At 35.8% G+C, this 26,849-nt stretch overlaps 2 protein-coding genes across 2 annotated transcripts; one reads left to right on the top strand and one right to left on the bottom strand.

The window, feature by feature from the left end:
* Positions 1-593: 593 nt before the first annotated feature.
* On the bottom strand, positions 594-5,809 carry lman2lb (lectin, mannose-binding 2-like b). Its single transcript, XM_084414376.1, has 8 exons — positions 5,583-5,809; positions 4,932-5,050; positions 4,672-4,789; positions 4,497-4,579; positions 4,141-4,302; positions 3,822-3,936; positions 2,055-2,174; positions 594-1,951 (listed from the first exon to the last, which is right to left on the bottom strand). Exons 1-8 carry the CDS (start codon positions 5,785-5,787, stop codon positions 1,809-1,811), a joined length of 1,065 nt encoding a protein of 354 aa, XP_084270502.1. The 5' UTR covers positions 5,788-5,809; the 3' UTR covers positions 594-1,808.
* Positions 5,810-22,312: 16,503 nt separating this feature from the next.
* Positions 22,313-26,303, top strand: tbx3b (T-box transcription factor 3b). The gene is made up of 7 exons (XM_084414902.1): positions 22,313-22,836; positions 23,398-23,665; positions 23,931-24,077; positions 24,197-24,273; positions 24,748-24,881; positions 25,009-25,559; positions 25,787-26,303. The coding sequence occupies exons 1-7, from the start codon at positions 22,541-22,543 to the stop codon at positions 26,096-26,098; spliced, it is 1,785 nt and encodes a 594-aa protein (XP_084271028.1). The 5' UTR covers positions 22,313-22,540; the 3' UTR covers positions 26,099-26,303.
* Positions 26,304-26,849: the final 546 nt, after the last annotated feature.

Raw genomic sequence — 26,849 nt, 5'->3', positions numbered from 1 at the left:
ATCTGACAATACAGTTAGAAGAGTTAATCACAATGTTGGCCCATATGTGGGCGTTAAGAGGCGAGGTCCACGCGTCAATATGCAACAATCAAATAAGTAAGGAGAGATTCAGTTATGTTTATGTTTTTTGGTTAGCACTGTGCTGAAGAGTAGGCCTAGTGCTTGTGGTTAGGTTGTGGGTTGCTACATGAAGGTATGTTTAATACATATAAGCAACATATGTAATAATATCAGTGAAAACTAATGGCTTACTTATCCAGTGAATATAAATGCTAAATGAGGTCCTGTATATTTAGCATGTCATACTAGCTGTCAATTTGAACTGGAATAGATAAAAGATGAATTGGTCCCACCACCACCACCACCACTCAATATGTTGAAATTAGTTAGAATAACTCTTTTTTAACGAATTTTGTTAATGCTACAAATCAAGTCCCAACTCAATTAAAACACTGATGCAAAAAAGGTTGCATTCTTTGTTGAGCCAAAACATGTTTTTAGAGTGTATACAAATAACTGTGTTCTAAAATGTTTTTTGGAAGACAATTCCTGACATTTTCAATCAAAATTAATATTGAGTTAGCAAACATCCATTTATAAGTCAAACTTAATTTTGTTTTAATTTTAGAATTTTTGTCATTGAACATGTTTGTGAGAAACATGAAAACATTAAACAGCAATTTGATACAGCAGCTTGCTCAATCACTGAGCTCATGTGAACAGCAATGCAATCTCTGGCCAGTATAAAACAATGGACAAATGTTGCTTAACTGCAGAGAGCAGCAAAAAGACTGAAAAATGGACAAAAATGCTTGCAGTGCATCTCTTATGGAAGATATTACGATTTAGGAACTCACAACATGCCATCATCAATTTCTTATATATATCTAGATTATTAAACATGGTATTCAAATAAGGCCATGGAGACATGTAAAATAAAAGTTCATCATGTAAATAACAGGTTCATCACAAGTTGAGTTAAATTATGTTTCACAAAGAAACTTTGGATAAGCTACACGTGGCCAAGCGGTTCAGTGCAGTTTTGGATACATAAAAAGGGACCACATATAACAAAATACATCAAAGCACCAATATTTACCTATATTCATTACAAAAAGAAGTTTGGGAAAAATATTCTTCACATTCACATTGATGGTTGTTACTGTCTGTTTATAACAGTACAGCTGGCCAGTATAACTTATAGAAGGATGATAAGCAAATTACCTTGATGTAAGTTAAACATGACTGCTGACAACTAAGTGATTATGACAACAGATGGGGGGTTTTCTGGCACTGCTATTTACTGAAGACTGGTAACCAAGATCATGACATTTCAAAGTGGAGATTTTCTTTTGATCAATTTCTGTCTAATTTAAAGAAAAACATAGGGGCTCTGGGGATTTCTGCAGTGGCATTGCAATAGACAACCTGAGATTACAACAGTTTGTTTAACTCTGTAAATGCTGTCACACATTGTTCTCTGTGCTGCCTCAGGGTGAAAGGCCAAGGTCAGTGTAACTGGTACAAAAATACAGCAAACATACACAAAAGTCTGGAGAGACCTTCAAAAACAGACGCACACTCTTTCAAATACTTTCGAACAGTTTTTTGAGATGATAATCATGATTGAGGTGGTCGGTTTCCACTTGAGAGGTCAGGTATGGTTTTTTTAGTTCATTGTTGGCCTTCAGGTCCTTCCTGTTGGTGGCAGAGGTGAGGACCAGAAGTGGTCCTTTGCAAAAATGCCAGTCACACTCACGTTGGATCTTTCGTCCCATTTCCTACCTGTCACACTCTCTTTAATCTGCTCAGTAGAAGCGCTTGCGGCGGTTTTCTTTATAGCGATTATATAGAAAGATAATTACCACAATCACTACAACCAGTGCAACGACGGAAACAATGAAGAGAAAGAAGACGGTGATGATGCTCCTTCCTTCATCCTCCACGTAAACTGTGTAAAGAAAACATTTGTAAGATACAGCTAATGTACTCCTCCGCCAAATATCTTATACGGAACATATAATGAAGGTATAATCTTTTTGTAACTGTATTACCATTAGGGTCCGCTCGGTAGTCTACACTAGGCAACGTGATCTCCTGCTGTTCTTCTTCCTCTTCAGGACTCCGTTCCACTGTAAGCTCATACAGCTTGAGGGAGATCAGGTCATGGTTATCTAGAAAAACAAAAAAACATGCAAATAAATAAATAAAATAAAAATGGAAAAACAAAATTAATTTTTAAAAATAATGTTAATAAAATAATGTAAATAAAGTTAATAATGTGCTAAAAGTGGTTTACATTCTTTAAAAATGTATATATGAAATGTAAATAATGTAAAGCACTTGCAAACAAATGAATCTTTTTTTGAATAGTAGATAATACATTTTTAAAAACAGGACCAGTAAATCCATCACTGCCTAGTAGTATCATACAAAAGTGTGTGTGTGTGTGTGTGTCTATATATATATATATATATATGAACAAGTAGGAATCATAACAACAAATATTTGAAATTGATTTTATATAATTTAGCACCAAGTATACCGAGCAGTGATTGGTTTGGTTTGCTGGTCCTTTTTCAATCATATCCATCTGTTGTTTTAAATATTTAAAAAGATGTGGAGCCCTTGAATTGGTTAAATGTAAAACAAAAAATATATTTTTTTAATGCAAAATACATTAGAGCAAATAACCTCTCCAGGCACTGGCTGCATATGTAAATACAGGAAGATATTATACTGCTCTGATAATTGTTTGAGGGTAAAATCTATTGGGTGAATTGACTGAAATCTTGTTTAACATACAAATAGATTATATAAATTAGTTCATGTTTATTAGTTAGTGTAACATTAAATCTAATGTAAAATTTAAGATTGACCCAAAATGAACTGGGTCAAGGAATGAAAACCAAAAGCAGGAACAAACCAAATTTAACAGGAACATAAACAAAAACTAAATCATGTTTCAAAGTTCTGAACAGAAACTCTTGTTTGAAATTACAATTAACCGGTTAATAAAGTTATTTTATCATTCTGTTTAAGATTTTAATTTGGCAGTCAACCAATCATGGACTTGTGTCGTTATACTATTAACATTTTTCGAAAATCAAGCTCAAATGGAGTTACGCGGTTTTTCACCAGCGAATGTCTGAGATTTGTGTTTTGTCTGTCATTAGATTGGTCGCATCTGAGGCATATGATGTAGGATGTAGGAGTAGCATAAACTTCGGTGAGAGTAGGCGCTGCTCGCGGTTCAAACAAATAGGGCTGGGCAACAAACTCAAGCTCCTCCGACAATTTCTTTTTTTTTAATTCTCGTTTAAACTTAAACTAGACTTCTAATTCGTGGCCGGTGTTATGTTTTACTCTATCCTCTACACTTCCACATTCATCAATACATCATGCGTCAGGTCAGGGGTTACTCTTTCGCTGTACATCGATGCGTATAGCAGTCTGTCGGAAGCTATTTATTGTAGTTTATAATATTTTAAAAATGGAAATTGTTCTTACACAAACGCATCGCTTTGCTTCAGAAGGCCTTTATTAACCCCCTGGAGCTGTATGGATTACTTTTATGATCGATGGATGGATGCACTTTTATCGGCTTCAAAAACAGGCTCTATTCACTCCCATTATAAAGCTTGGAAGAGCAAGGATATATTTTATGGCTGAAAGAAGAAAATCATATACACCTAGGATTGAAGGTGAGTAAATTATTGGATAATTTTTGGGAGAACTAACCCTTTAAGCCTTGGTTCAGATAGGATTTGAATATCTGCTGGACTAAAATGGAGTGAAAGGAACACTTCACTGGTCCTAACCTGATAAATCTCCAGTGGCCGACGAGACCCCGAAGTGGTACCCTTGTGGCAGCCTCACTCCAGGCATGTCCAGACAGTCCTTCCACTCTTGCTTCCCATCAGTATCCGTCATCACCTGAAAGACACAACAGCAAATGAAGGTGCAAATGGAACTGAAGGATGCTTTCCAACATCCATCTAAACAATGCTTCCATTATCTGTATCATCACGAGATCAAGAAAATCTCTTATGTATCATCATGGCAGTATAAGAGACTGAACTAGTATTGTATTACTCTTTGGCTGAATAAAGAAACACAGAATGTAAAGATGTCTCTTACTGTAAGTCTGTTCTTCATGTATCTGATCAAGAGGAACGTGTCATATTCAACGTTGCGAACATGAGCAGTGCAGCCACCAAGATCAGTAGACCGTCCGTCTCGGTCATGTTCATATTCTACACTCCCATTTCCAACCATTGCAGAGATAAAAGGAAATGTTCTCTGATAAAGAGACAGAAATTAAACAGGTTAGATTATTTCTTCCTTGCAGACCAGGGGTTTTAAAATATTCACCATGATATAACAAACACTTCATGGTTAATAAATGGTTTCTCATGACTTTTAAAGCTGACATGACATGATATGTATAGTATGGTAATTCTGTTTTTTTTGCCTAATGTTTAGTGGCGATATACCTCAATCTGCTTGACATCATTCGGATAAGTGTCTACAAAAACACCCAGACCAGTAAAAAGATTTGCGTTTCCAAACACTTGTCCTAGAGGAAAACACAAAGAACAAAAACCCATAATAGTCATATCATGGAAAATCAATATTTTGTGAAAATTTGTAATAATGATGATTTCTTACCAATTTGCATTCTCTCTTTAGTCAGCCATATTGCAAGGCCGTCCCCATTCAGGTTCTTCTTGCCCTCTCCATGGATCTTAAATTGCACTCGTAGCTCCCAGTCCCTAAGGTAACAGGGCTACATACACAAACACACTGATTAACAAGCCTGACTATTACAGATTATCTCAAGAACCTCTTTGTCTAATAGGCTGAGCTGCCTAATAGCTCTAGATTCAACCCAAGGTGGCGTTTCAGGTTTTCTTGTCATTCAAACTCACAATGCGACTCCACACAGCTCCTTGTCTGCTCTGCAAGTCTGGTGTCAGCCGTATGTGTTCAGGCATGATCATGGTGTTGCCCATGAACTCCCAGTGTGAGGAGCTGGAGGAGCCCAGTCCTGTGAACATTCATCAACATTTTAAAGTAAATGTAAATGCATGCACGCACGGATGCGCGCACACACTCATATTATACTATATATAAGCATCTTAACATTAGCATAATATTTTTGTCAGTTTATTTATTTAGCATGTTTTATTTTTGTTTCTAGATAACCATGACCTTATCTCCATCAAGCTGTATGAGTAAATGCAAGGGATAGTTCATGATAAGTTACAATAAATACACGTTCACGTTGTTAAATAAAGCATATGAACCTAAATATCTACACTTGTCCTGTACTTCCGCCCTATGGACGACGTGAGAAATCACTGCAGTTGCGAAATAAAACCACCACTCTTACGAGAGCAAGAAAAGGACAACCAAAAAAGAACAAAAGAAAAAAAAAAGGAGACAGTTATCGTCCTAACAATAAACTTGTGGTCTCACTGAACTATTTTCTTCTTAGCTAGTTGACTTTGCTGAAACAGGTGCCACTTTTGGCAGGGCACCGGTTTAACGTAACTGGGCGAATAGGAATAGACGCTTACCTTGGTACGGCTTAGTCAGCGAATACTCTCGCTTTAGAAATTCATAAGCATTATCTTCATATGTGTTTTCTCCAGAACTACTACTCACAAAAGTGAGTATTAAAACTAATAACACAGACACTCTAATTTTGTTTGCCAGACTGTACGGCAAATTCATTACAGTTGTGTAAATAGTCCCGTTCAACTTCATCGCGGTGGTCGCCATTTTTCCTCGTTTACTTCAAAATGTACGCCCCTTGTCGCTATTGGTCTATTTTCATTCGTGCACTGCAATGGTTGGTTCACAGTATTGCCAATCACATTTTCGACCAATCACCGTTTTCCCTGCGTTGCGTTTGATGAGTATGTGTGCCAATAAAATAAGAATATGCCCAGAAAAGAAATTAAGCTAAAAAACTATTTTAAATGTTAAAATGATAATCTAAATCTGCGTTCTAAATCTAAATCTAAATCTTACTTCCAAATATTTACATTTAATTTACATATCTAAACTATTATGTAAATCATCATGCAGGGCCTTGTGATTCTTGGTCAGTTGTTTGTTTAGTAGGCTACATTATTAAGCAAATATTTGTCATTCAAATAAGCTGACATTTTTAAGTGAGCCTACATATATAGCTGCCAGTTTGGTTTTATTGTGTTGATTTGTTTACAGATATTATACAAATGTGATGATGTTATAACAATTTAAGAGGGTTGTGCTTTTTTTTATTTCAGTTAGGCTACTAAAAATAATAACTTTAAATGCCAGAAGAATCAATAAGCAATTGATTAAACAGGCTCTAAGTAAAATAGCACACTCACTTCTACAGTCAATCACAAATAATGTGTTCTCCTATTGTAATAAAATGTGTTATTATTGCAATGAATACAATCCATCTTGTAGAGATGTTTGACATTTCATAATGGCAGCAGTTTAAATTACTCACCGCTAGAGGTCACCCGAGGACTGGAATAGGCCTAGTTCTCATCTTGGCCTATACTCTCTGCACACAAATCCTCACTGCTTTAAGTGGATCACTGCTTAAGTGTTTTCAGAATATCGTCACCTTCCTAAAATAATTGCCTACGTCATTTTTTGACAAAAATGTTTTTTTTGCATAAGTCATCTCCTCATGCTGGCCACCTCCGGTAAAATCGCCCACATCCTCATTTGAACAGATCATGCAATTCTACCCCTGTAGCCTAATGGCCTATGTCAAGAGTGTGACTTTGGTCGTTTTATTTTGCCTAAGTCAAAAGACAGTGAGACTAAGGTAATTTTACAAGCTTTTCAAGATGGCAGCTGCATCAAGAAAAACGAAAATCTACTCAACCACAATTATTGGTTCAGTTTTTTTGTGTTTTCTGAGAAACCTGAAAAAATGACATGGACAATTATTTTAGGAAGGTGACGATATGGTGTCTGGCCCTTTTCCGTGGGTGTTCGTGAAGTTATTAGGTTTCCTTGTTGAGTCCAACCTGTAACTGTATACAGTGGCAGGTCGCACCACACTTGTAGACAGCATGCTGGACTAAAGTGTGGTTTTGAGTTTGATGGCCTCTTTAGGCTATAATCAGAGGGAAACATGTTCACACCTAAGCTGTCATACCTAATCAGGCAAGATAGAAAATACCATTTACCAGCTCAAGTTACTTCACTGAGTCGCCTCCTCTGCTTTTCCCACGCACTGTTTTCCTATCAGGTTTATGAAGGCTTGATTACCAACACTTTAATGAGGGAAATCCAGTTACACAAGTAAATTGGTCTTGGGAAAATTTGGCACTGAAGAAAACTAAGAAATGATATGAATCAACAGAGTATTATTTAAAGAAGTGTAAGTTCTTATTTATTTTACTTTACAACAAAGACATTTAGAATTTGTAAAAATAATATAATGTCTAAATTGACCATTGAGACATTATATTAGAAAGTTCTGCTTGTATTTCTCAGCTCGATTGCTTTTATTCCTTAACAATTGCCATTACATTATTAAAAACAAAACTGTAAGAACTTTGAATACTTTAAATCGAACAGCCCACTTAAGTCAGGAAGGTTCCAACATGTAAAATGACCTCAAGTGGATATATCTAAAATAAATGATATAAGGATTCCGTGCAACAAAGCTACATTTCATTTAAATGATTACAGATCTACAGAACTTCTGTAGATTATATCACAGATGTAAAAACAAAAGTGGAATATGCTGTTCTTGAGGATATCCCTATTACTAAGCGCATCAAACAGAACTCATCTTTCAAAGGTGCACCTTTCTTTTGAATCTTGGATCATGAATCTTTGTTTGCTTTTTGATCTCTCCATTTCTCTTTCTATGTTAGCCACACCATGCTTAACATGTCTTGTCTTTGTCAGCACCTTTCATTCAACTAGACTCAAGATAAGGAAGTGTAAAGCTAGTCAAGGAGTATATACGTCGACTCGGGACCAAAAAACTCATAATAAGCAGTTTCTGAGCCAAGATATTCCAAATCAGAGTATACGGATACAAATCCAGTCAGTTTAGCCAAAAAGTGCTTCTTTTTTTTTCTACATTAAATAGTTTGTTCCACATTTAGGCCTATGTGATGTTTTTTAATGCAGACGAGTCGAGTAAAACGGGTTTGAATGCCTAGTAAATAAATGTTCACACACAAGTTTTAACCCTTAAAACTCTTTGTTGTCTTACAGTATAGACCATTGCCTGCAGCTGCTTCGCTGGCCCTCATTCAGTGTAATCCATTTTTGTGAGGTCAATATCACCTGCTGTTTTTATATTCCATCACCAATTACTCAGGGTCCGTAATCCTGTATTTGACACAGATCATTTCACATCAGGCTGCACCTGTTCATTCAGCACTGGATTCGTTGAGCACGTTATAATGAAGCGGAGTCATTTATTTAGTATTTTAAAGCTAACAAGGATATCTCCATTGCAGAAATGGTAAGTCTTTTAGATATATTTTTTCTAAAGTATAAGGCTACGCTGAGAAATGGTCCACCTGTGAATAATTTGCAGTTTGTATATCTCAGCGCAGACATTAAGAACACCTTCAGACATACATTTTGACGCTGTTTGAATCCGAGGCCGTAATTACAGGCAGGAAGGGCATCTGCATGAGGAATGATGGGCCTCTTTGTGCTGAGGTGTCCTCAGTGTGCCTCTTCTTCCATTGAGGTGTTTGTGCTGACAAAAGGGAGCGGAAGAGAAAGAATACATTTCCTTAATTAAATAGCACTGCTCCAAAGCCATTCTCATCAGAATGCCTGTCTCAGTCTATAATTCACACCAATAGTGATTCCTTAAGTGTCAGTTTGACAGTGAAAGTGCATGTTTTTATTTATTTATTTTTGCCATTTTAACAGTCAACAAAAAATGTATTTGTTACTCCTCGGTTTTATTAGATATAAATATTGTTAAATAACATTTTGTTCTAATAAAATATTTCTTTACATTAAATTGTTTGATATTATTTATAAATAATGGAAAATTGGAATGGTTATTTGTTAAACCTGCTGAATATTAGTATAATATTAGTCACTTTGGTTAACAGTTATTTTCCAAACTATCTTCCTCTACTGAAGAAGGCCTTTATTCACTCCAGGTCTGACATCTTCTCCCAGAGGAAGCCTCCACTCACCCATTATCTCTCTGCCGATTTTTACTGTCGACTTTGATCAATATGCCTCATTAACATTAAAGCAAGCCTGTCGTCTGCTCGTTTTATTTATTTATTTATTCCATCATACCGGAATGTTGTGCTGACTATATTTTCAAGGAAGAAACTTGTTTAAGATAAGATTCCTTTTAATGTTTTTGAAAAGAATGCTCACAAAGGTTGCATTCATTTGATAATAAATAAATAAAAATAATCCAGTAAAAGCTATTGTGAAATATCACTACCATTTAAAAAAATAAAAATTTTAAATTGTAATTTATTCCTGTGATGGCAAAGCTGAATTTTCAACAGCCATCCTGAATAGAATGTTCAAAATAACACCATTTATATGAAATAGAAACCTACTGTCACTTTTGATCAGTTAATGTATCCCATAAAAGTACTAATCTTACTGACATAAAATTTTGAACAGTAGTGCGTATTTGTCTTCAAATTTGTTCATACTTGGTTTTGGTCAATAATTAGTTTTGATTATTAATTATTTGTCTCTTATTACTTTTAAGAATTGTATTAATCTATTTTCTTAATGAATCTATTATTTTACTCATATGTAGTTATGTGTTCATTTATTCATCATATAGTTGTCATATTCCTTTTGAATACTCTTTATCATTAATCATTATATTCATAATGTTGCGTAATCATTCTTTTAAGTATGTTTTATTCTTTTAAGCTGATATTTACTGTTGTATTATCTTTTGTGCTCTTCTGTGTTGTCAGGACGGGTGTTTATTCTGTTACCGGCTGTGTTTTCTTAGAATTGGCTACATGGTACACATTTGCAGGAAAAGTTACATGTTTATGTAATAGTGTTCTCTGCAGACATACGATAATGCACAAACTTCAGTATTCTCTTAAAGGTGTCAAAACCACAATGGCTTTTCTGCTCCTAACTGCTGCAAATTGGCGAGGTCATCATGACTTTTAGGGTATGGCAGGTGATAAACATACTGATAAGTGCTAACATATGCAGAATGGGCCCCAAAGGGACTCCTACTCAGTATAGTGCGACTTTTTCACTGGGGTTTTAAGAGCAATCGGCTTCTGGCATTCTTCAGATCTCGGGGCCCTGCTATTTACTCATTCTTCCCTAGACTTCAATTGTAGGTATTATACTTATACAGTATCTCATCGATAACAACAAGAGTTATATATTTAGATTTTATTATTGTTCTTAAAATGAATCCTTTCATTTTTGTGAATCAATATTTTGTTATCATTTTGTTATACATTAAAATTCATCTGTGAAATCATCTTTTACTCATCTGACTGGATTACCTTGCACGTTTCCAAACAAAAAGGCACAACACTTACCTCAAACTATCTTTTCAATGTTTGTCAAATGTTCATTGTAGAGCCTTACAATCCCCCCCCCCCCCCCCCCACACACACACACACAAATCTTATGGAGAGACACTTCAAAGAGACACTCTCAGAGTCAACAATGGGTGGAAGAAAAGTCTCCACAGGGACTGAAACTAGAGTAAACTGGATGCTGGGAAACAATTGTAGGTTTGTGACAGATTCACAGGCAGACATGATAAATTCCAAACATTTCTCAAGCTCTTAGATCCATACTGTGGTCAAACTTAGACCAGAGAACCTTTGTGCATGTGCTACTGAACACCACAATATCTATCTATCTATCTATCTATCTATCTATCTATCTATCTATCTATCTATCTATCTATCTATCTATCTATCTATCTATCTATCTATCTATCTATCTATCTATCTATCTATCTATCTATCTATCTATCTATCTATCCCTTTCTGATTTTTTATTCTCCTTTCACAATGTACTTTGTCCTGACCCATTCACTTTGGCAAATAAACACACCAAAGCCCTTTCAAAGTTTAAATAAACATAGTTTTATTGGCTTTATTGCATTGCAAAATCAATCCAGGCATTTTAATATAAAGGGAGTAAATCACTTGTCTGAAGCAAACAGAAATAGAAAAACAATTCAGGAGGCAAAGGGAAGGAAATCAATTTTCACACATTAGAGCTATTATCTTATTAAGAAATGGATGACATATGGAAATCAAAGAAAGCTTGAAGGGCTCCTCTGAAGAAACTTTTAGACTGCATGAAATCTTCTATTCAGTATATGCATTAAATCCTAAAATTACAATCAACTTTATTATTGCGTATAATAAAATCTGAAATTTAAAATATTTATGTAAAATAAATCTAAAAATATTTATTTTTAAAAATGTTTATCTCACAGGCACATTTGTTGGAATTGTAGGAATTTACTTGCAGGTAGAATGTTGATATATACCATAGGTATACCTGACAAAAGAGCTTTTACAAAGAGATTTAAAGGTAGGGTAGGCAATGTTTTTTATAAACACTTTTTGTTACTGGTTGAAACTCTCTTCACGTCCTGAGAGCAATCAATAACAGAAGTGGTCTAAATGTAAAAAATGTACATAGTCCTATATCTTCTCTGGAAGTCTGAGGACCAAAAAATCAACCAGAAAACCTTTCAACATATGCATTTCCTTACCTACGCGCACCATGCTTGCACAGACATTGCACGTCATCAGTGCGTTCTGTAAGTCTATCCAGAGCTGTGTGCTGCGTCCCAATTCGGAGGCTACATCCTTCGAAGGGCGCATTTAAAGGCTGATTGTGTCACCATGGCACGATGAAAGCTGTCCCATTTCGAAGACTCCTTCAAATGCGGCCTCGAAATGCACCCTCCGTTTCGCGGGAAATGAAAGATACAACAGATGGACCCTTCACGGCCTTGCCTACCCGAGGATTCGTTACATTCCAGTGACAACCAGTGGTTTTGTCCATCCCAGAACTAGTAAAATCACAAAGTAAAAACCTTTGCTGACATAACTTTACCCTGTACTGTAAAAAAAATAAAAAAAATAGCTTACTGCTACTGCTTACTACAATAATCTTTGGGACACATGCAGTACATACTTTTTAAGCTCTTTCATTTACAGAATATTTTCAGTAAAAAAAATCTGAATTTAATTTAAACCGTCTTGAAAAAGTTTAATTAAAAGTCTTGAAATTCCTTTAAATCTAAATAAACATAGGCCTATCTCACTGAAAAAAAATGATTCGTTGAATTTAATCGATTTTTTTTTATGGTAAGTGGTTGCACACAATTGATTTTAGCTACATTTAAACAAATGCATTAAGTTGAACTAAAATTGATTAAGTGCAACTTAATGCATTTGTTTAAATGTAGCTAAAATCTATTGTGTGCAACCACTTACCGTAATTTTTTTTATTAAAGTCAACGATTCATTTTTTTCAGTGTACATTCAAAAACCCGAATATCAGATACCGAAAGTAAGACCTCCAAAGTAAACAAATGTTTCCATCTAATTTAATTTACTGAAAAGCTTCCCTTATTTACCCCTTCCCTCTGTGTTCATTACCCAGATTCATGTTTAATACTCTAAGGACTACTACAGCTTTTAATCACAGGTTTACTGAGCCTGGCAGACCTTTCCTAATCTACCAGAGTAGGTTTTCACTGCTCAAAAACATCAATACAGTCTTTTTGGTGTGGGTGTTCATGGCATTAGTTGCGTTCCAATGAGCCGTGTCCCCTGAGCCTCACAATGGCCCCCAAAGAGCAGAATCGGGGCCAGTTTTCCCTGAAGAATTTCAAAACATTTACATTTAAAAAAAATACTTTGATCAACAATGATTCCAGATCAGTTCTACAGAGTCACTCCCATTAAATCATTTTGATTTCACTTCAGTTTTTATTTCTAATCATGACCTACAGAAGCCATTTTTAAAAGACATGGGGTCCTATCGTACACCCGGTGCAATGCGGCGCCAGGCGTGACACAAGTTTTTTTTGCTAGTTTCAGCCTGACGCAGTTATCATTTTCACGTCCTGCGCCACATTGTTTAAATAGCAAATGCATTTGCGCCCATCTGTTCGCCCATAGGCGTGCTGGTCTGAAAACGAGGCGTGTTCAGGCGCATCGTTGCTATTTTGAGGCAACTGAAATAGAAGCAAAATTTTTCTTTGTTATTTAAAGAGCGCGTTAGTAGTGTGCGCCTATAGGCGGGTGTACACTCTGCTTATTAAACACATGCAGGGCAGCAGCACAAAAACATGGCAAATATTAAAGAAATAAAAGGATTACAATGTAAAATATTATTATTGTGTACATAAAGATATGGTGGAATCCGGCTTGTCCCGTAGATGGTTTGCGCTCTGGAGACGCGTTAGGTCTTTCCACTATCAATTTCCGTCATGTAAATAGCGAATCCGCCATGGCGCAAGCCCAACTGGCATTTAAAGGGAATGGGAGATGAGACTCTGGTTGGTTTATTGCACGTAAAGCCCAAAACACACCCATTACTCATTAAGAGAATAGGGACAACCCTTTTAGACCATGCGCCGGGCACGCCGACCATTTTTCCCGTCGTTAAACTGTAGCAAAAGTTTATTCGGACACGCCCTAAATGCACTTACGCCGTGCGCTTTAGACCAAGCGCTTAGATCATTAAAATAGGGCCCAACGACTGTTCAGCAAAGAGCTTAATTTGCATACATAAAATAATAAACAAAAATACAGACAGAAGATTTCAGCAGAACTATTGTGATGATATATTTGTGCTCAATATGAGGCAGATTGTGGTTGCCATCCAGTATGAGCAAAGTATTTGAATAGTTTCAATGGTTCTTTAGGACTGACCTTCATCTGAATCAAAGCACATTCAACCCTGCCAGTTATCACTGACCTTCTGACATCGATCAATATCTGTGCAAGAAAGTTGTATTTGATTCTCGAAGTGCAGATGTGCAATGAAATTGATTTCTTTCTTTATCAAGTACAATCACATAAGATGTTTTTCTCATTGCCTTGAACAATGTGTTATTCTATGAAGCATTTCTCAGAAAATTCACAGAACCTTCAGAACGGATTTTGTTATTATGTGTCTTTTTTGTTGTTTAAAAAAAAAGGATCACAAAATGATCTAAAATAAAAATAAAATAAAGCTTTCACCTGGGCTCCGCTGAAAGGAGACTCAGGTCTCATTTATTTTCAAACTGATTTATTTGATGCTTTAAAATGTGGGAGTAAGTACTTGAACCATCAAAGATCGGTGTGACAATAATATATCCAATTTTATAAGAATCTTCAAAAAAGTAGAAGGACAAACATTTAGCTTTTTCAAATGCAGATATCATTTAACAAGATTAGCAATGAACTTGAAATGTACTGAGAGTGATACAGTATATACAAACTCTCATAACGACATATCATAATATTTTACAATATTTAATTTAGTCATAGACTGATCTCTCTGATCTCTGACTAAATATTTATGTATTTACCTTTATACTATCATTCTAAAGTTTGATGTTGGTAAGAAATTGTAATCACAATTATGCTCACAAATGCTCCATTTATTTGATAAAAAATATTCCAATTTAAATGAATAATTTTCTATTGCAATCTTTTTTAAATGTAATTTATTCCTGTGCTGGCAAATCTGAATTTTCAGCATCATTACTCCAGTCTTCAGTGTCACATGATCTTTCAGAAATCATTCTAATGCTGATTTGCTGCTCAAGAAACATGATGGTTATTGTAATTCTAGACTAAATGTGAGCGTGTATTTACTCATCTCACTTGCACAAAAAAAGATTCAATATCCCTCAAAATGAATAAAATCAGTGAAATGAAATCAGAATACTAAGCAAACCTTCAATAACTAAATTATGTTACAGTTTTTCTCAGTCGCTTTGGTGCATTTCTCACATCACTATTTGCATTTACACAACAGTTAGTTCAACCTCCACAACATTTAGTCATTTGTGCACATCATAGTAGCAGTTTCTCATTCCTTCCAACAAATTGCAAATGCTTTTGGACATGCATCAATTGCTTTCATACAACTCTCTGCTGTTTTATAACATTATCATTTGCTTATGTCATGTCAGTCAAAATTAACTATACTTGTGAATGCTGAATTGTCACTCCATATAAAACTAATAGTCCTCATTTCATTGCTTGAGTCATTACATACAAAAATGTTGAACTAGTTGTCAAAATCTGTCAAGCAAATTTTACACATTTTTTTAAATCTTTTTTTTTCCTGAAAATGTCTCCTAAATTGAACATTTTCTCTCAGGTGAATCTCAGCTTTCACTGATGAGGAACGTCTGGATGTGCATGAATGATTACAGTACTATGTATGTCGTATGTTCCAATATGTACTGCAATATTGTTTAGAGTTGTGCACAGCTCTATGCAAAGGGAGTTTATGTTTGTTGTAAATAAGGGTGTATTTTTTCTTTTGCACAATGCTGTGAACAAATTAGAATTGCAAAGAGCATATGCAGTAAAAATGTGAAACATACATATTCAGTGACTTGTACTCAGTTACCTCATTAAATACAGTAATGTGTAACTTTACTGTATTTTTCAAATGGCTGTGCAAATAGTATATAGTGCTGTCTTGAGCATTTTCAGGTAGTGTCAGCAAGATCTGACTTTTTTTGCATTGGAAAACATTTACGGAGTAAACTGTCATAATGAAAACATGACAAAGCCATTTGACTATCTTGTTCATAAACAATGGTGTCAGGACTTTCATTTTGATGACACTGACACTTTCATTGACATGAATACTTGCTTTCCATTTTGAGCAAGTGACATGCTTTTGCAGGTTATCAACTAGGTTTTGCAGTTTGTACTAATTGTTTTGAGAACCGCATTAACTGTTGTGCAAATGTAAATAGTGATGTGAGAAATGCACCAAAGCGACTGAGAAAAACTGTATGACAGTTTACTCTGTAAATGTTTTCCGATGCAAAAAAGTCAGATCTTGGTGACACACTGACACTACCTGAAAATGCTCAAGACAGCACTATATACTATTTGCACAGCCATTTGAAAAATACAGTAAAGTTACACATTACTGTATTTAGTGAGGTAACTGAGTACAAGACACTGAATATGTATGTTTCACATTTTTACTGCATATGCTCTTTGCAATTCTAATTTGTTCACAGCATTGTGCAAAAGAACAAATACATCCTTATTTACAACAAACATAAACTCCCTTTGGGTAGAGCTGTGCACAACTCTAAACAATATTGCAGTACATATTGGAACTGAACATACAACATACATAGTACTGTAATCACTCATGCACATCCAGACGTTCCTCATCAGTGAAAGCTGAGATTCACCTGAGAGAAATTGTTCAATTTAGGAGACATTTTCAGGAAAAAAAAGATTTGCTTGACAGATTTTGACAACTAGTTCAACATTTTTGTATAATGACTCAAGCAATGAAATGAGGGCTATTAGTTTTATATGGAATGACTGTTCAGCATTCATAAGTATAGTTAATTTTGACTGACATGACATAAGCAAATGATAATGTTAAAACAGCAGAGAGTTGTATGAAAGCAATTGATGCATGTCCAAAAGCATTTGCAATTTGTTGGAAGGAATGAGAAACTGCTACTATGATGTGCACAAATGACTAAATGTTGTGGAGGTTGAACTAACTGTTGTGCAAATGTAAATAGTGATGTGAGAAATGCACCAAAGCGACTGAGAAAAACTGTAATAAACAATATTTCAGGAAGTGATGATCTTCATGAAATGTAAATTGATGTAAACTGAATCAGACTGATGACTACACTGCAGACTCACTGGACAATCAGTCATTTACTCTCATTTCCCCCAGTGCTCATTCATCTGCTGCTGGACCTGCTCCCAGAAAGCCTGTCTGAGAGATGTGCTGATTTCTGCTGTTTACTTAATCTTGAACGTGGTCATTAAAAAATTAGATGGGGGAAAAAAAATCCTGCCTGTCCTGTTTTTGTTTCTAAGCAGCACCATCAATTTGACAGCATGACGTGCTCTCAACCTCTGCTCTGTTGCAACCGCTCTCTCTCTCTCCTCACACCTTCTCAGTGCCACGGTTTAACTACATTCCTCCCACCTCCACAGTCCAAACATGTCCAGTCACACCAGTCTGTTAGCGGCCGACTATTCATCACAGCCCCTCTAAATAAACAGCTGAGGTGTTTGAGAGATGGCCACATATTGCTGGAGGAAAGTAACTTCAATTACTAACATTCAGTGATTGTGTTATCCTTTATTTTTCCTCATGGATATATTCTCAAAACGCAATCCCTTCATGTGCACGTCTGCAAAATGAATCACTTTTATGCTTTTACTGTTGTAATGCTTATTGAGGACCCTCTACCCAAGGTTGTCTCTTTAGGAACATTCGTGAATCGTGAGCTGATTGTTATGCTGCTAATAACATCTTTTAGGCTATACAAAAAAAAATAAAAAAATAAATGGTATGAAGATTGATTAAAAGATACCACAATGCTTGCAATAGTAAAAATAGGTGTATTATAAATTCAACTAACATTACAAAATAATGTAAAAAATTATATGATCAATAAATGATGACATGTTTTGACATTGCTTTAAGTTTAACTGATCAAAATAAATTAAGCATTTTTTTTTTTATAAGTTATACAAGAGTCAACTCATTTTTTTTTTTTGTCAGTTTAGTGCACTCTAAAAAAAGTATTCTGTGGCTTAGTAAATATCACAGTAATATTTAACTTTATTAACTTAAAATGTCTGAATATCATTTACTTGATTGTTTGAATTAAACAGTTTGAGTTTACTTGATTGTTTGAGAATGGAGAATTAAACTGATCTGTTTCAAGAACCACAAATATTACTTAATTCAAATCAATATCATTAATATATTTAGCACACTCTTAAGAAATTGAGTAAGTTTACTCAATTAAAACAATGCACCCCTCCCCCACCCTCTGACGTGACAACAACTCAACGGTTGAGTGAGCGCGGGCTGTTTGAATTCTCTCCAGTCCAGGGCTGCGTTCAGCCCCGACAAAACGTTGCACAACGTTTTTTAAACAGAAACGGTGATGCGTTGAACACTGTTCTGATGACGCAAGAGTTGCAACTATGGCAGCTGAGAAGGCCATTCTTTATGTTCTTTGTAAATAATTTTCTGAGCCTGATGAAGTCGGTATAAATATGTGTTTAATACTACAAAATATGCCTGATGTTACTGCACTTACCGCCCAGAACAAAAGAGAACATCCCAATCGAGTGAAGGGATTGCTGAAACTGAAATGGAAGCACACATCTTACCTAATTCAGACTAAAACACATCTATTTAGCCTCACATACTGACTTTATTTGTAGTTCTTTTAATACCCTGTATTTCCTTTCTCATTTTTAGGAAAAGCAATTAACTAAGTAACTTTTTTTACCTTAACTGAACAGCTTCGGAGTCATTGGAATGGTTATATTACTTAATTCGTGTTGAATGGTGGTCGTTTCGCACCCCCCTGGTGCCCGTGAGCGGAAAATCCGCACTTGCAACTTTGAGCCAGCGGGCCGCCGGCCGCCGCGTCAGGAAGTATCGCGTGATATAAGGTCTCGCGATGTAACGAATTGCTTTACGGCCAAAAGAAATCTGCTAAAATGCTGTCATTATTGCGCTCCCTCATGCTGTTCGAACCCGAATGAAGAAGACGTTTTAAAGAATGTCCCGTCTGCTTTGATGTCGTTGATCTACTAGCCTCTGGTGTCTGAGAATCGCCAACGAGTTTTTACAACAGTGTTGTCAAATATCTATTCCGAAGCTGTGGGGGGAGCTCTAGAGAGAAACCTACGAGCAAAAAGCGAGAATACAGCGAAGAAATCCCGAAACTACTGAGCCCCGCTTTACCATTGTTTATGTCTATACCAAATGTCATACACTTGCAATGAAGCTAAAAATATAAACAACTAGGCTACATCATTATGTTGATAGGCCTATCCTATATTTTTACAATAAAACTTACGACAAACATGTCTTCTAATATCCTCAGTTGTTGCGTATACCGAGCTGCATCGAACACATTTGTAAATTACTTTCCTTGAACCCATTGTGCGAGTTCACTTTAATTTTTAGTTTTATATACATGTTGCTGCTGATTGGACTGCAGTTCTGACACACCCACCAAACAAGAGAAAACGTATCTCAAACCCCGTTGCACACCGGTGCACGCCGTTTCCAGGAAACATGACGTTCAACCCGGAAACCGTAGCAAAACGTTGCGCACCGTTTTGAACTTGAACGTGCCCCAGAACAGTTCTCTCTTCTCAGCGTCGTAGAATTGGTGCATTTCCTGCAACCCTCTGTGGAAATTGGATAACAGACCGGTTGATTACACTTGATTAAGGCTACCTCACCTGAATGTTTAAATGTTTCATTTTTACTTCTAAAATGTTTGTTACATGAGTTTAAATGTAGGATATATTGTAGGCTATACATGTTTAAACAGTGTAAAATATGCTGTATTGATGTAACGTTACTCCTCGACAATAAAGGCCAATGTCATACCAGTGGTTGTATGGAATACTATTTTACAAAGGTTTAGAGAAAATAAAAAAGTTAATATTACGCATAAATAAAAACAGTTAGCCTAATATTACACATAAATATAGTTTATTTAAATGTTTTTTCCCCAATTATTTCTACTCAATTATTATTATATATATATATATATTTTTTTTTTTTACAGTATTCCTGTTTAGAACTTTGCAGCTTCCTAACCAAGCGGTGGTGGTACAGTTTAAAGCAACTATTTATCCTTGGTTTTAAGTTACACACAATGCCTGTTAGTGTTCTCACAAATATCCGACTGGCATCAGCTCTCTCTCCCTCCCACAGATCGCTGCCTGCTCTCCCTTTGAAGTAGGAATGATTGACAACCAGGGTTGCTCCTTGCCCAATAAAGATTGGGTCACCAGTAGTGGATGGCCGCAGATGGCATATCTCTCATAATCCGGTGTTTGGATCTTTCTCTGTACTCGTAGCCTCCATGGCAGCGCAGCTGAACACAGGACATAAAGCTGTCATAGCAGAGCGTTGTCATAAATTTGCAGATTTACCCATTACAGAAGCAGGGCGTGAAATAATTTAAATGCTTCAGAATGAAGGCAATGTTCAAAATAAAGCTGTATCTCTGTGAGTGGAGTTTTCACCACCCTTAGTCAATACAACAGCTGTTTTTTTTTATCATAAACACACACACACACACACACAAAATATTATGTACAAAATATTACATTATAGAAAACAGTTATTTTAAATTGTATAATAATAACAATATTAATGTTTGAATAAATGCAGCCGGAGAGAGACATCTTTTGAATTTTTTTACCGAAAATTATGAACTTTTAAAACTTTTGAATGGCAGTATCTATTTTTTGGCTCTGTTTATGATACATATAGGGAAATAAAATCATTAAAAAACCAGCAGTCTATGAAATAATAAAAAAATTACTATGGATAACAAAAATACCTCCTTTTCTCTGAGACAATAGAGAGGGAAAATGGCACCAGAGACGCATGCATTTAAATGTTTATGACATACTCAACACTGTCCTGATACTAAAGCAATGTGCCGTCAGGTATTTTACACTGTACTATACACTAATGCAAAAACAACACAAAAGTTTCACCAGTTAGTGAAATGTATTCTTAGTGCCTCCCCCTGAGAAAAACACTGCTAAAGTGCTGATGCCTTGAGGAAGCAGAAACAGAAATAGATCCTTATTAAAAAAACAGCAAGAGCGTCTGATGGGACTTCCCCATTACGGTATATGGACTATCAAATTGTCAACATGATAGTTTGGCCCCAGCCTTCAAAAACATCAAACCTTATATCCAAATGACTAGAATGAGAGGTTTAGAATATTTGATTGGTAACATGACAAAGAAGAGAAATGGTTTGTGTTGAACCCAAAGTTACACAACTGATGTTTTTTTTAGTCCTCTAGTTTTTGAGCCTTTATGGAATGTGTAGCCAAAACTCTTCTGCAATAGAAAAGTGTAACTGAATACACTTCCTAATCCAGCCAGGACAATCAAAAGCATACATCAGTTGAATCCTCAGTCACTTCCCACTCATATCACAGCATGATCTTATGGGACGGAGTCTGGGAGCAAGAAAAGACGGGACATATAATTAATGGCACCCCCTTAAAATAGTGTTATTATAAGATGGTTGTGCTTCACTATGAGAAATATGTCACATATGTGAGGCAAAGATTAAACAGCTTTCCCATGTTGGACTATAGTTTGTGATTGTGCTGTTAGGTGCTTTTGCACAGATTACAGGGATATATTGATTATGGGTGGTCTTGTGGGAGGTGAGTGGGTGGGTAATTTAATGTGACAGTTGTATAAAGAGCATCAGTTATAGGGCAATATTTTTGCAAGTATATACTGCTGTTTGTTCTACAGACAGTACTGCCATTATAACATATACTTTTAATCAAGTAATGTCAGAATAACGACAGAGAATATCTCTCAAGATCTATTTCCAAATGTCAATTTCTGCATATAGCTTGGGTTAAGTTGCCACATTGGAACCTGCCATTTAACAAGCTGTTTTAGGATCATCCTCAAAAATGGTAGCCTACAAGTAGCCTAATGTACAAAAATATCACATTAATTGTAATTGTATAAATGTAAAATATTGACTATAGCCGTGTGTTCCAAATAAACAAATATATATCAATAATGTATCAATGTCAGATATATAAGATAGACCTATGAGACTGAATGTACAGTATTTCAGTGTGTATTTTATTGTGTTCTTCTGCCATTCAACTATTAGGGAATTTTTGTTCATGTGTCATAAAAGGGTTGAATATACAAAATCTGGCAGAGAAAACATACACCTGATCTGAGTAATTGTACTTTTGACACCACAACCTTTGTGACAACTAGCCCCGATCTCCCTTAAATGTCCAACATTCTCTCTTCACTTTCTTCACAAACATGACCAGCACTAAACTCTGGACAGCTGATGTTCCATTTGTATCAAATCACTTTGTTGCAGTTGATTCTTTATACAAATCGATTTACCACGCCCTTATGAAGCACAATTGGTTTGCATGTGTCCGCGGAGCCAATCAGAACCACCGACTGACCCGTCCCGACCAGAAACCACCATGCTGTCTAGAGATCCGGCATAAGGTCCCCAGGGTTCATCTGTGCGCACGAGACCCCATAAAACAACCTTTACTGTCTCTGCAGTTGGGCTTTTCTCTCTACAGGACAAAGACATGAAAGCATGAATGAATGCCTCATTCAAAAACGCGAGATTCATTTTGACAAACAGTAGCCTACAACTTCTGACACACTGAAACTAGCATGATTCCACATAAGGAGTGAATGCTGAAGATTTCAGGGAGGAGTTGTGGGGATGGAGTGAATATAAGTTGAGAGAATGGCGTATCACTTTATACCGGCCAGTTCCACTGACTTCACCATTAGTTCGATGCTTGGACAGCAGTCACAGTTTTTTCCTGTTGGATACGGGAAACAGCAGATTGCGAACGTTCTCCATAACTCTATTCGCCTGGCACTCAAAGAAGCCGCTTCTCCCGCGCACCTCTCTGTGGCGACGAGAGACCAGCTCGGACTGACACCTGAAGATGACCCCGTGGTTCACCTGGAAGCCAAGGAACTGTGGGGGCAGTTTCACAAAAGCGGCACGGAGATGGTCATAACAAAGTCTGGAAGGTAAGACAGATATTTAAAACGACTAGACCCGTGAGTGTCTTTTAAAACGATCTCAGCTATTCATGTGTTTTTGTGGTGTCAGTGTCACTATGTAATTCTGAATTGGACACTTGCACATAAGGTTTCAGAACTTTGATTGACGTTCTGGCAAGGTTCTCTCAACGTTAAGAACGAACATTCTTACAGTAACGTTAACAGAATATCGTTCGAAGTTATCTGGCCTTCAATAATGCTCTCAAAACGTTACTAGGCCTGATAACAGTTTTTCTAACCCCTGAACGTTTTAGTTGGACGTTCATGTAACATATTTTAAATGCTAGCTACTCGTTGCAGAATGTTCAAAGAAGATTCAAAAGTATCCCATAATGTTTGCAAAGTTGTTTCTTTAACGTTCGCTTAACCATTTTTTTTAAAAACTGGTAATTTTGACTTTTAAAGAATATTCAGAATCAGAAATAACGTTTCCATATTTGGACATTAGGTAACAAAACATTCTTAGAACATATTTTTTGTTATTTGAGTGTAAACGACATAGTGAAAGATGTCTTTTGCTTCTTTGAGGCGCATGTTTCCAGCGTTTAAAGTGCGCTGCAGCGGCTTTGACAGGAAGGCGAGGTACATCCTGCTGATGGATATAGTGGCGGCTGACGACTTCAGATACAAGTTTCACAACTCCCGTTGGATGGTGGCTGGAAAGGCCGATCCAGAAATGCCCAAACGAATGTACATCCACCCAGACAGTCCTGCTACCGGGGAGCAATGGATGTCCAAAGCTGTCACCTTTCATAAACTAAAACTGACGAACAATATATCTGACAAACATGGATTTGTGAGTAGGCTATTTAATATGTGATTCATAATTTATGAACGACCTTTATTGTAAATTTCTCCTTAAACTAATTTTCTCTGTCACCAAGCTTGTATAAAAGGCAAGCTCTATGAAAATCCAACAAGTTGCGTGTAGGCTATCAAACAGCTCTGTGGGAAAAGATGTTTAAAAATGGTGGAATCCGAACAGAAATGTTTTTAAATTATTGTTTCAAAATCATTTGTTAGCAATGATTATGAAAAATGATATGATTTTTTTTTTGCAGACAATTTTAAACTCCATGCACAAATATCAGCCGAGGTTTCATATCGTTCGGGCCAACGACATCCTCAAACTTCCTTACAGCACATTCAAAACATACGTGTTTCCTGAGACTGAATTTATCGCTGTTACGGCATACCAAAACGAAAAGGTGACCGGATGGATTCCAATGTTTAATCAATGAAACCACATATTATCCTAATAAAGTTGTAAACAATTTTCACAACACTTAAGAAATGTGAAATCTTAATGGACACGTTAACCTTACAGATAACTCAGTTGAAAATCGATAATAATCCATTTGCAAAAGGATTCCGCGATACCGGAAATGGGAGACGAGAGAAAAGGTCAGTTTTTCCCCCTTTCAGATTTCATAAATATGCCTATAAATATCCTGTTTAAAATTCCACTTAATGATTCTATTTTGCATTTTCATTGATTTTCAGGATAAATGATATGATTAGCCTTTAGCCTACTGAAAAGTTGACCTAAGCCTAATCCATAGGATCATTTCGGAGGCTATTTTAATGACAGCAGCACTCGAGCTGTATGTGTAGCCTACTTATTGTAAAACCTGATGATGATTATGTTCTCCAGCATGATTTGAGATTGATTCACAAAGGATTATTAACCTTTGTAACAAAGGAGTTCACATATTTGATTAGTGACAATCTTTCTTATTTGTCTTTGTTTTAAATTTCTCACAAACTTTCTCTTTATTTCCATTTTGAATCTCAGATGTTCAATGTGGACTTATGAACAGCACGGTCTGAAAAGAATCGTTTTAATATCCACTGACATGATTATTTTTCAATACTTAGGAAACAGATGTTGCAACAGAGGTGCGATGTGGAAGCGAAAAAAGCCAATGTGTTCGCAGACGACTCATCTTTTGACCAAAGTTCATCAAATTATTTGATTCAAGAACCTAATGTCGTTACATCAACTTCAACAGGTTTCAATTGGAATTTAATTTATACTATATATATATATGCTTTTTATGTTCTATTTTATAGGCTATTAATAATATTGGTATTCCTAATACACATTTATGAGATATTTTTATTATATTTATTCAACAGATACGAATGAGAGCGACATTGATGGATATGGAGATGAGAAGGAAAGCAATGAAGATGACAATCAGTCAGTTTCTCAAGATGAGCAAAATTCCAGAGTAATCTCTACAACAGTGAAAGAGTCCAAGGACAATTCAAAAGAGAAGATACAAGAAGATTGGAACATAGAAGCCAACAACAAGGAAAAGCTTGGTGAGGAGGAGGCTACTGAACATTTACCCTTTGATAAAAAACATGCTGAACAATCCAAGTTTGCAGTTGACGTGACTGATGTTTCTCAGAAGGGTTTGCTCGCTCGGCCCTGTTACATCCCCCATCCAGGCCTAATTAATTCGCTGCGTATGCCGGCACAAGTCTTGTCAAATTTATGTCAGTTTCATTATGTTGGAACACTTCCACTTTTGGCATCTGAAGCAACTGGTCCTTGGTTATCTCGAAGGTCAAATGAAGGGGAGGGTCAAAGTCACACCACTTCAGTCTCAACCTCACCACAAAGACTTACTGGCATGCCAGATTTACCACCTTACTTTCAGCAGCACAGAACGAGCTCTCAGGTAGGTCCATAATTCATGATGTAAGCCTAATATATAACTAAAAATAAAAATAATTTAAAGTAAATTGATTGATTTGAAAATAATAAAACAAATATAATAAAATATAAAAAGACACAAAACATGCTAAATGAAATATGTTGTGTTGTTTTATAGCCTTTAACTTGCATGTAAATTATAACAAACATATATAAAGAATATACAGTATATATTTGATCTAATTTTCACAGAATGTGCTTGTTTCGACGCATGGAAGTGTCTTACCTTATCCACAGAGTTACATGACTACATCTGCTGCCACCTCCTCTGCGGTACCATACCAGGTTCAACGCACCCCTTTTCTCAACGTTAGCTACCGATCCCGATGCAGACCCTACCCTGTACCAATGTGGGTGCATGGCCGAAAAATGCCACAAACCTCAGTATTTATTCCATATGGTGAAACTGATACAAATGAGCACGCTGGTATTACAACTCCTGCATCAACTGAGTTTAGATCAAAACCTAATGAGGATCAAAACACAACATGTCGGGATCTCTAGAGATGTCTGTACAGGAACAACAACAAATTAAGTAAGCTGTAATTATGTGCATTATAAGTCTATGGAATGTGAAGGTCTGGATTAAAAAATAATATATACTATTTATTCTTTGGTCTTTATCTGCTGTGTAAATGTGTGAAAAATGCATAAAAAAACATGAAGTTGCAGAGCAACCATTAAATAAATTTCATACCATTTTGTCTGTTTTCCCATTTATTTGCTTTACTTCTATTATTATTATTATTATTATTATTTAAACTGCACTATATCAAGCACCATTCTATTTTAAGATTATTTTTTTTAATACAATTTTTATTTATTTATTTCACAGTCTTAGCAATATAATTGTTTATTTAAGATTGTGGGGATGGCCATAATTTTTTTTTCTTCTTTTTATAATATATAAATAAATAAATCTTACATTGAGAATTTTTATTTATAGTTCAAGAAATTTTACATATAACCTCATACCTTTAGTATTCATGAGAGCAAAAAAAAAAAAAAATTTGGTGTAAGATCTACTGCATGGGCTACTGCGTTAAAAACAACTTCAGTGATACATATTAAGATTTATTACATTTCTAAATATATTATTCTTTCTAAATAAAATAGTCACACATTAGATTCTACCCTAATGAGCACAACGTACTATTCACAAACACTATTCCTCCATAAAATCTATCCTGTCAAGTAACTTTTCTTGGAAAAAAAGAGTTCCCCATAATACATTTGCCACAAAAAACTGATGTTG

This window comes from Rutilus rutilus (assembly GCF_951802725.1).
Source record: "Rutilus rutilus genome assembly, chromosome: 7".
NCBI classification, from domain to species: Eukaryota; Metazoa; Chordata; class Actinopteri; order Cypriniformes; family Leuciscidae; genus Rutilus; species Rutilus rutilus.
This window is presented reverse-complemented; position numbering and strand designations above follow the sequence as displayed.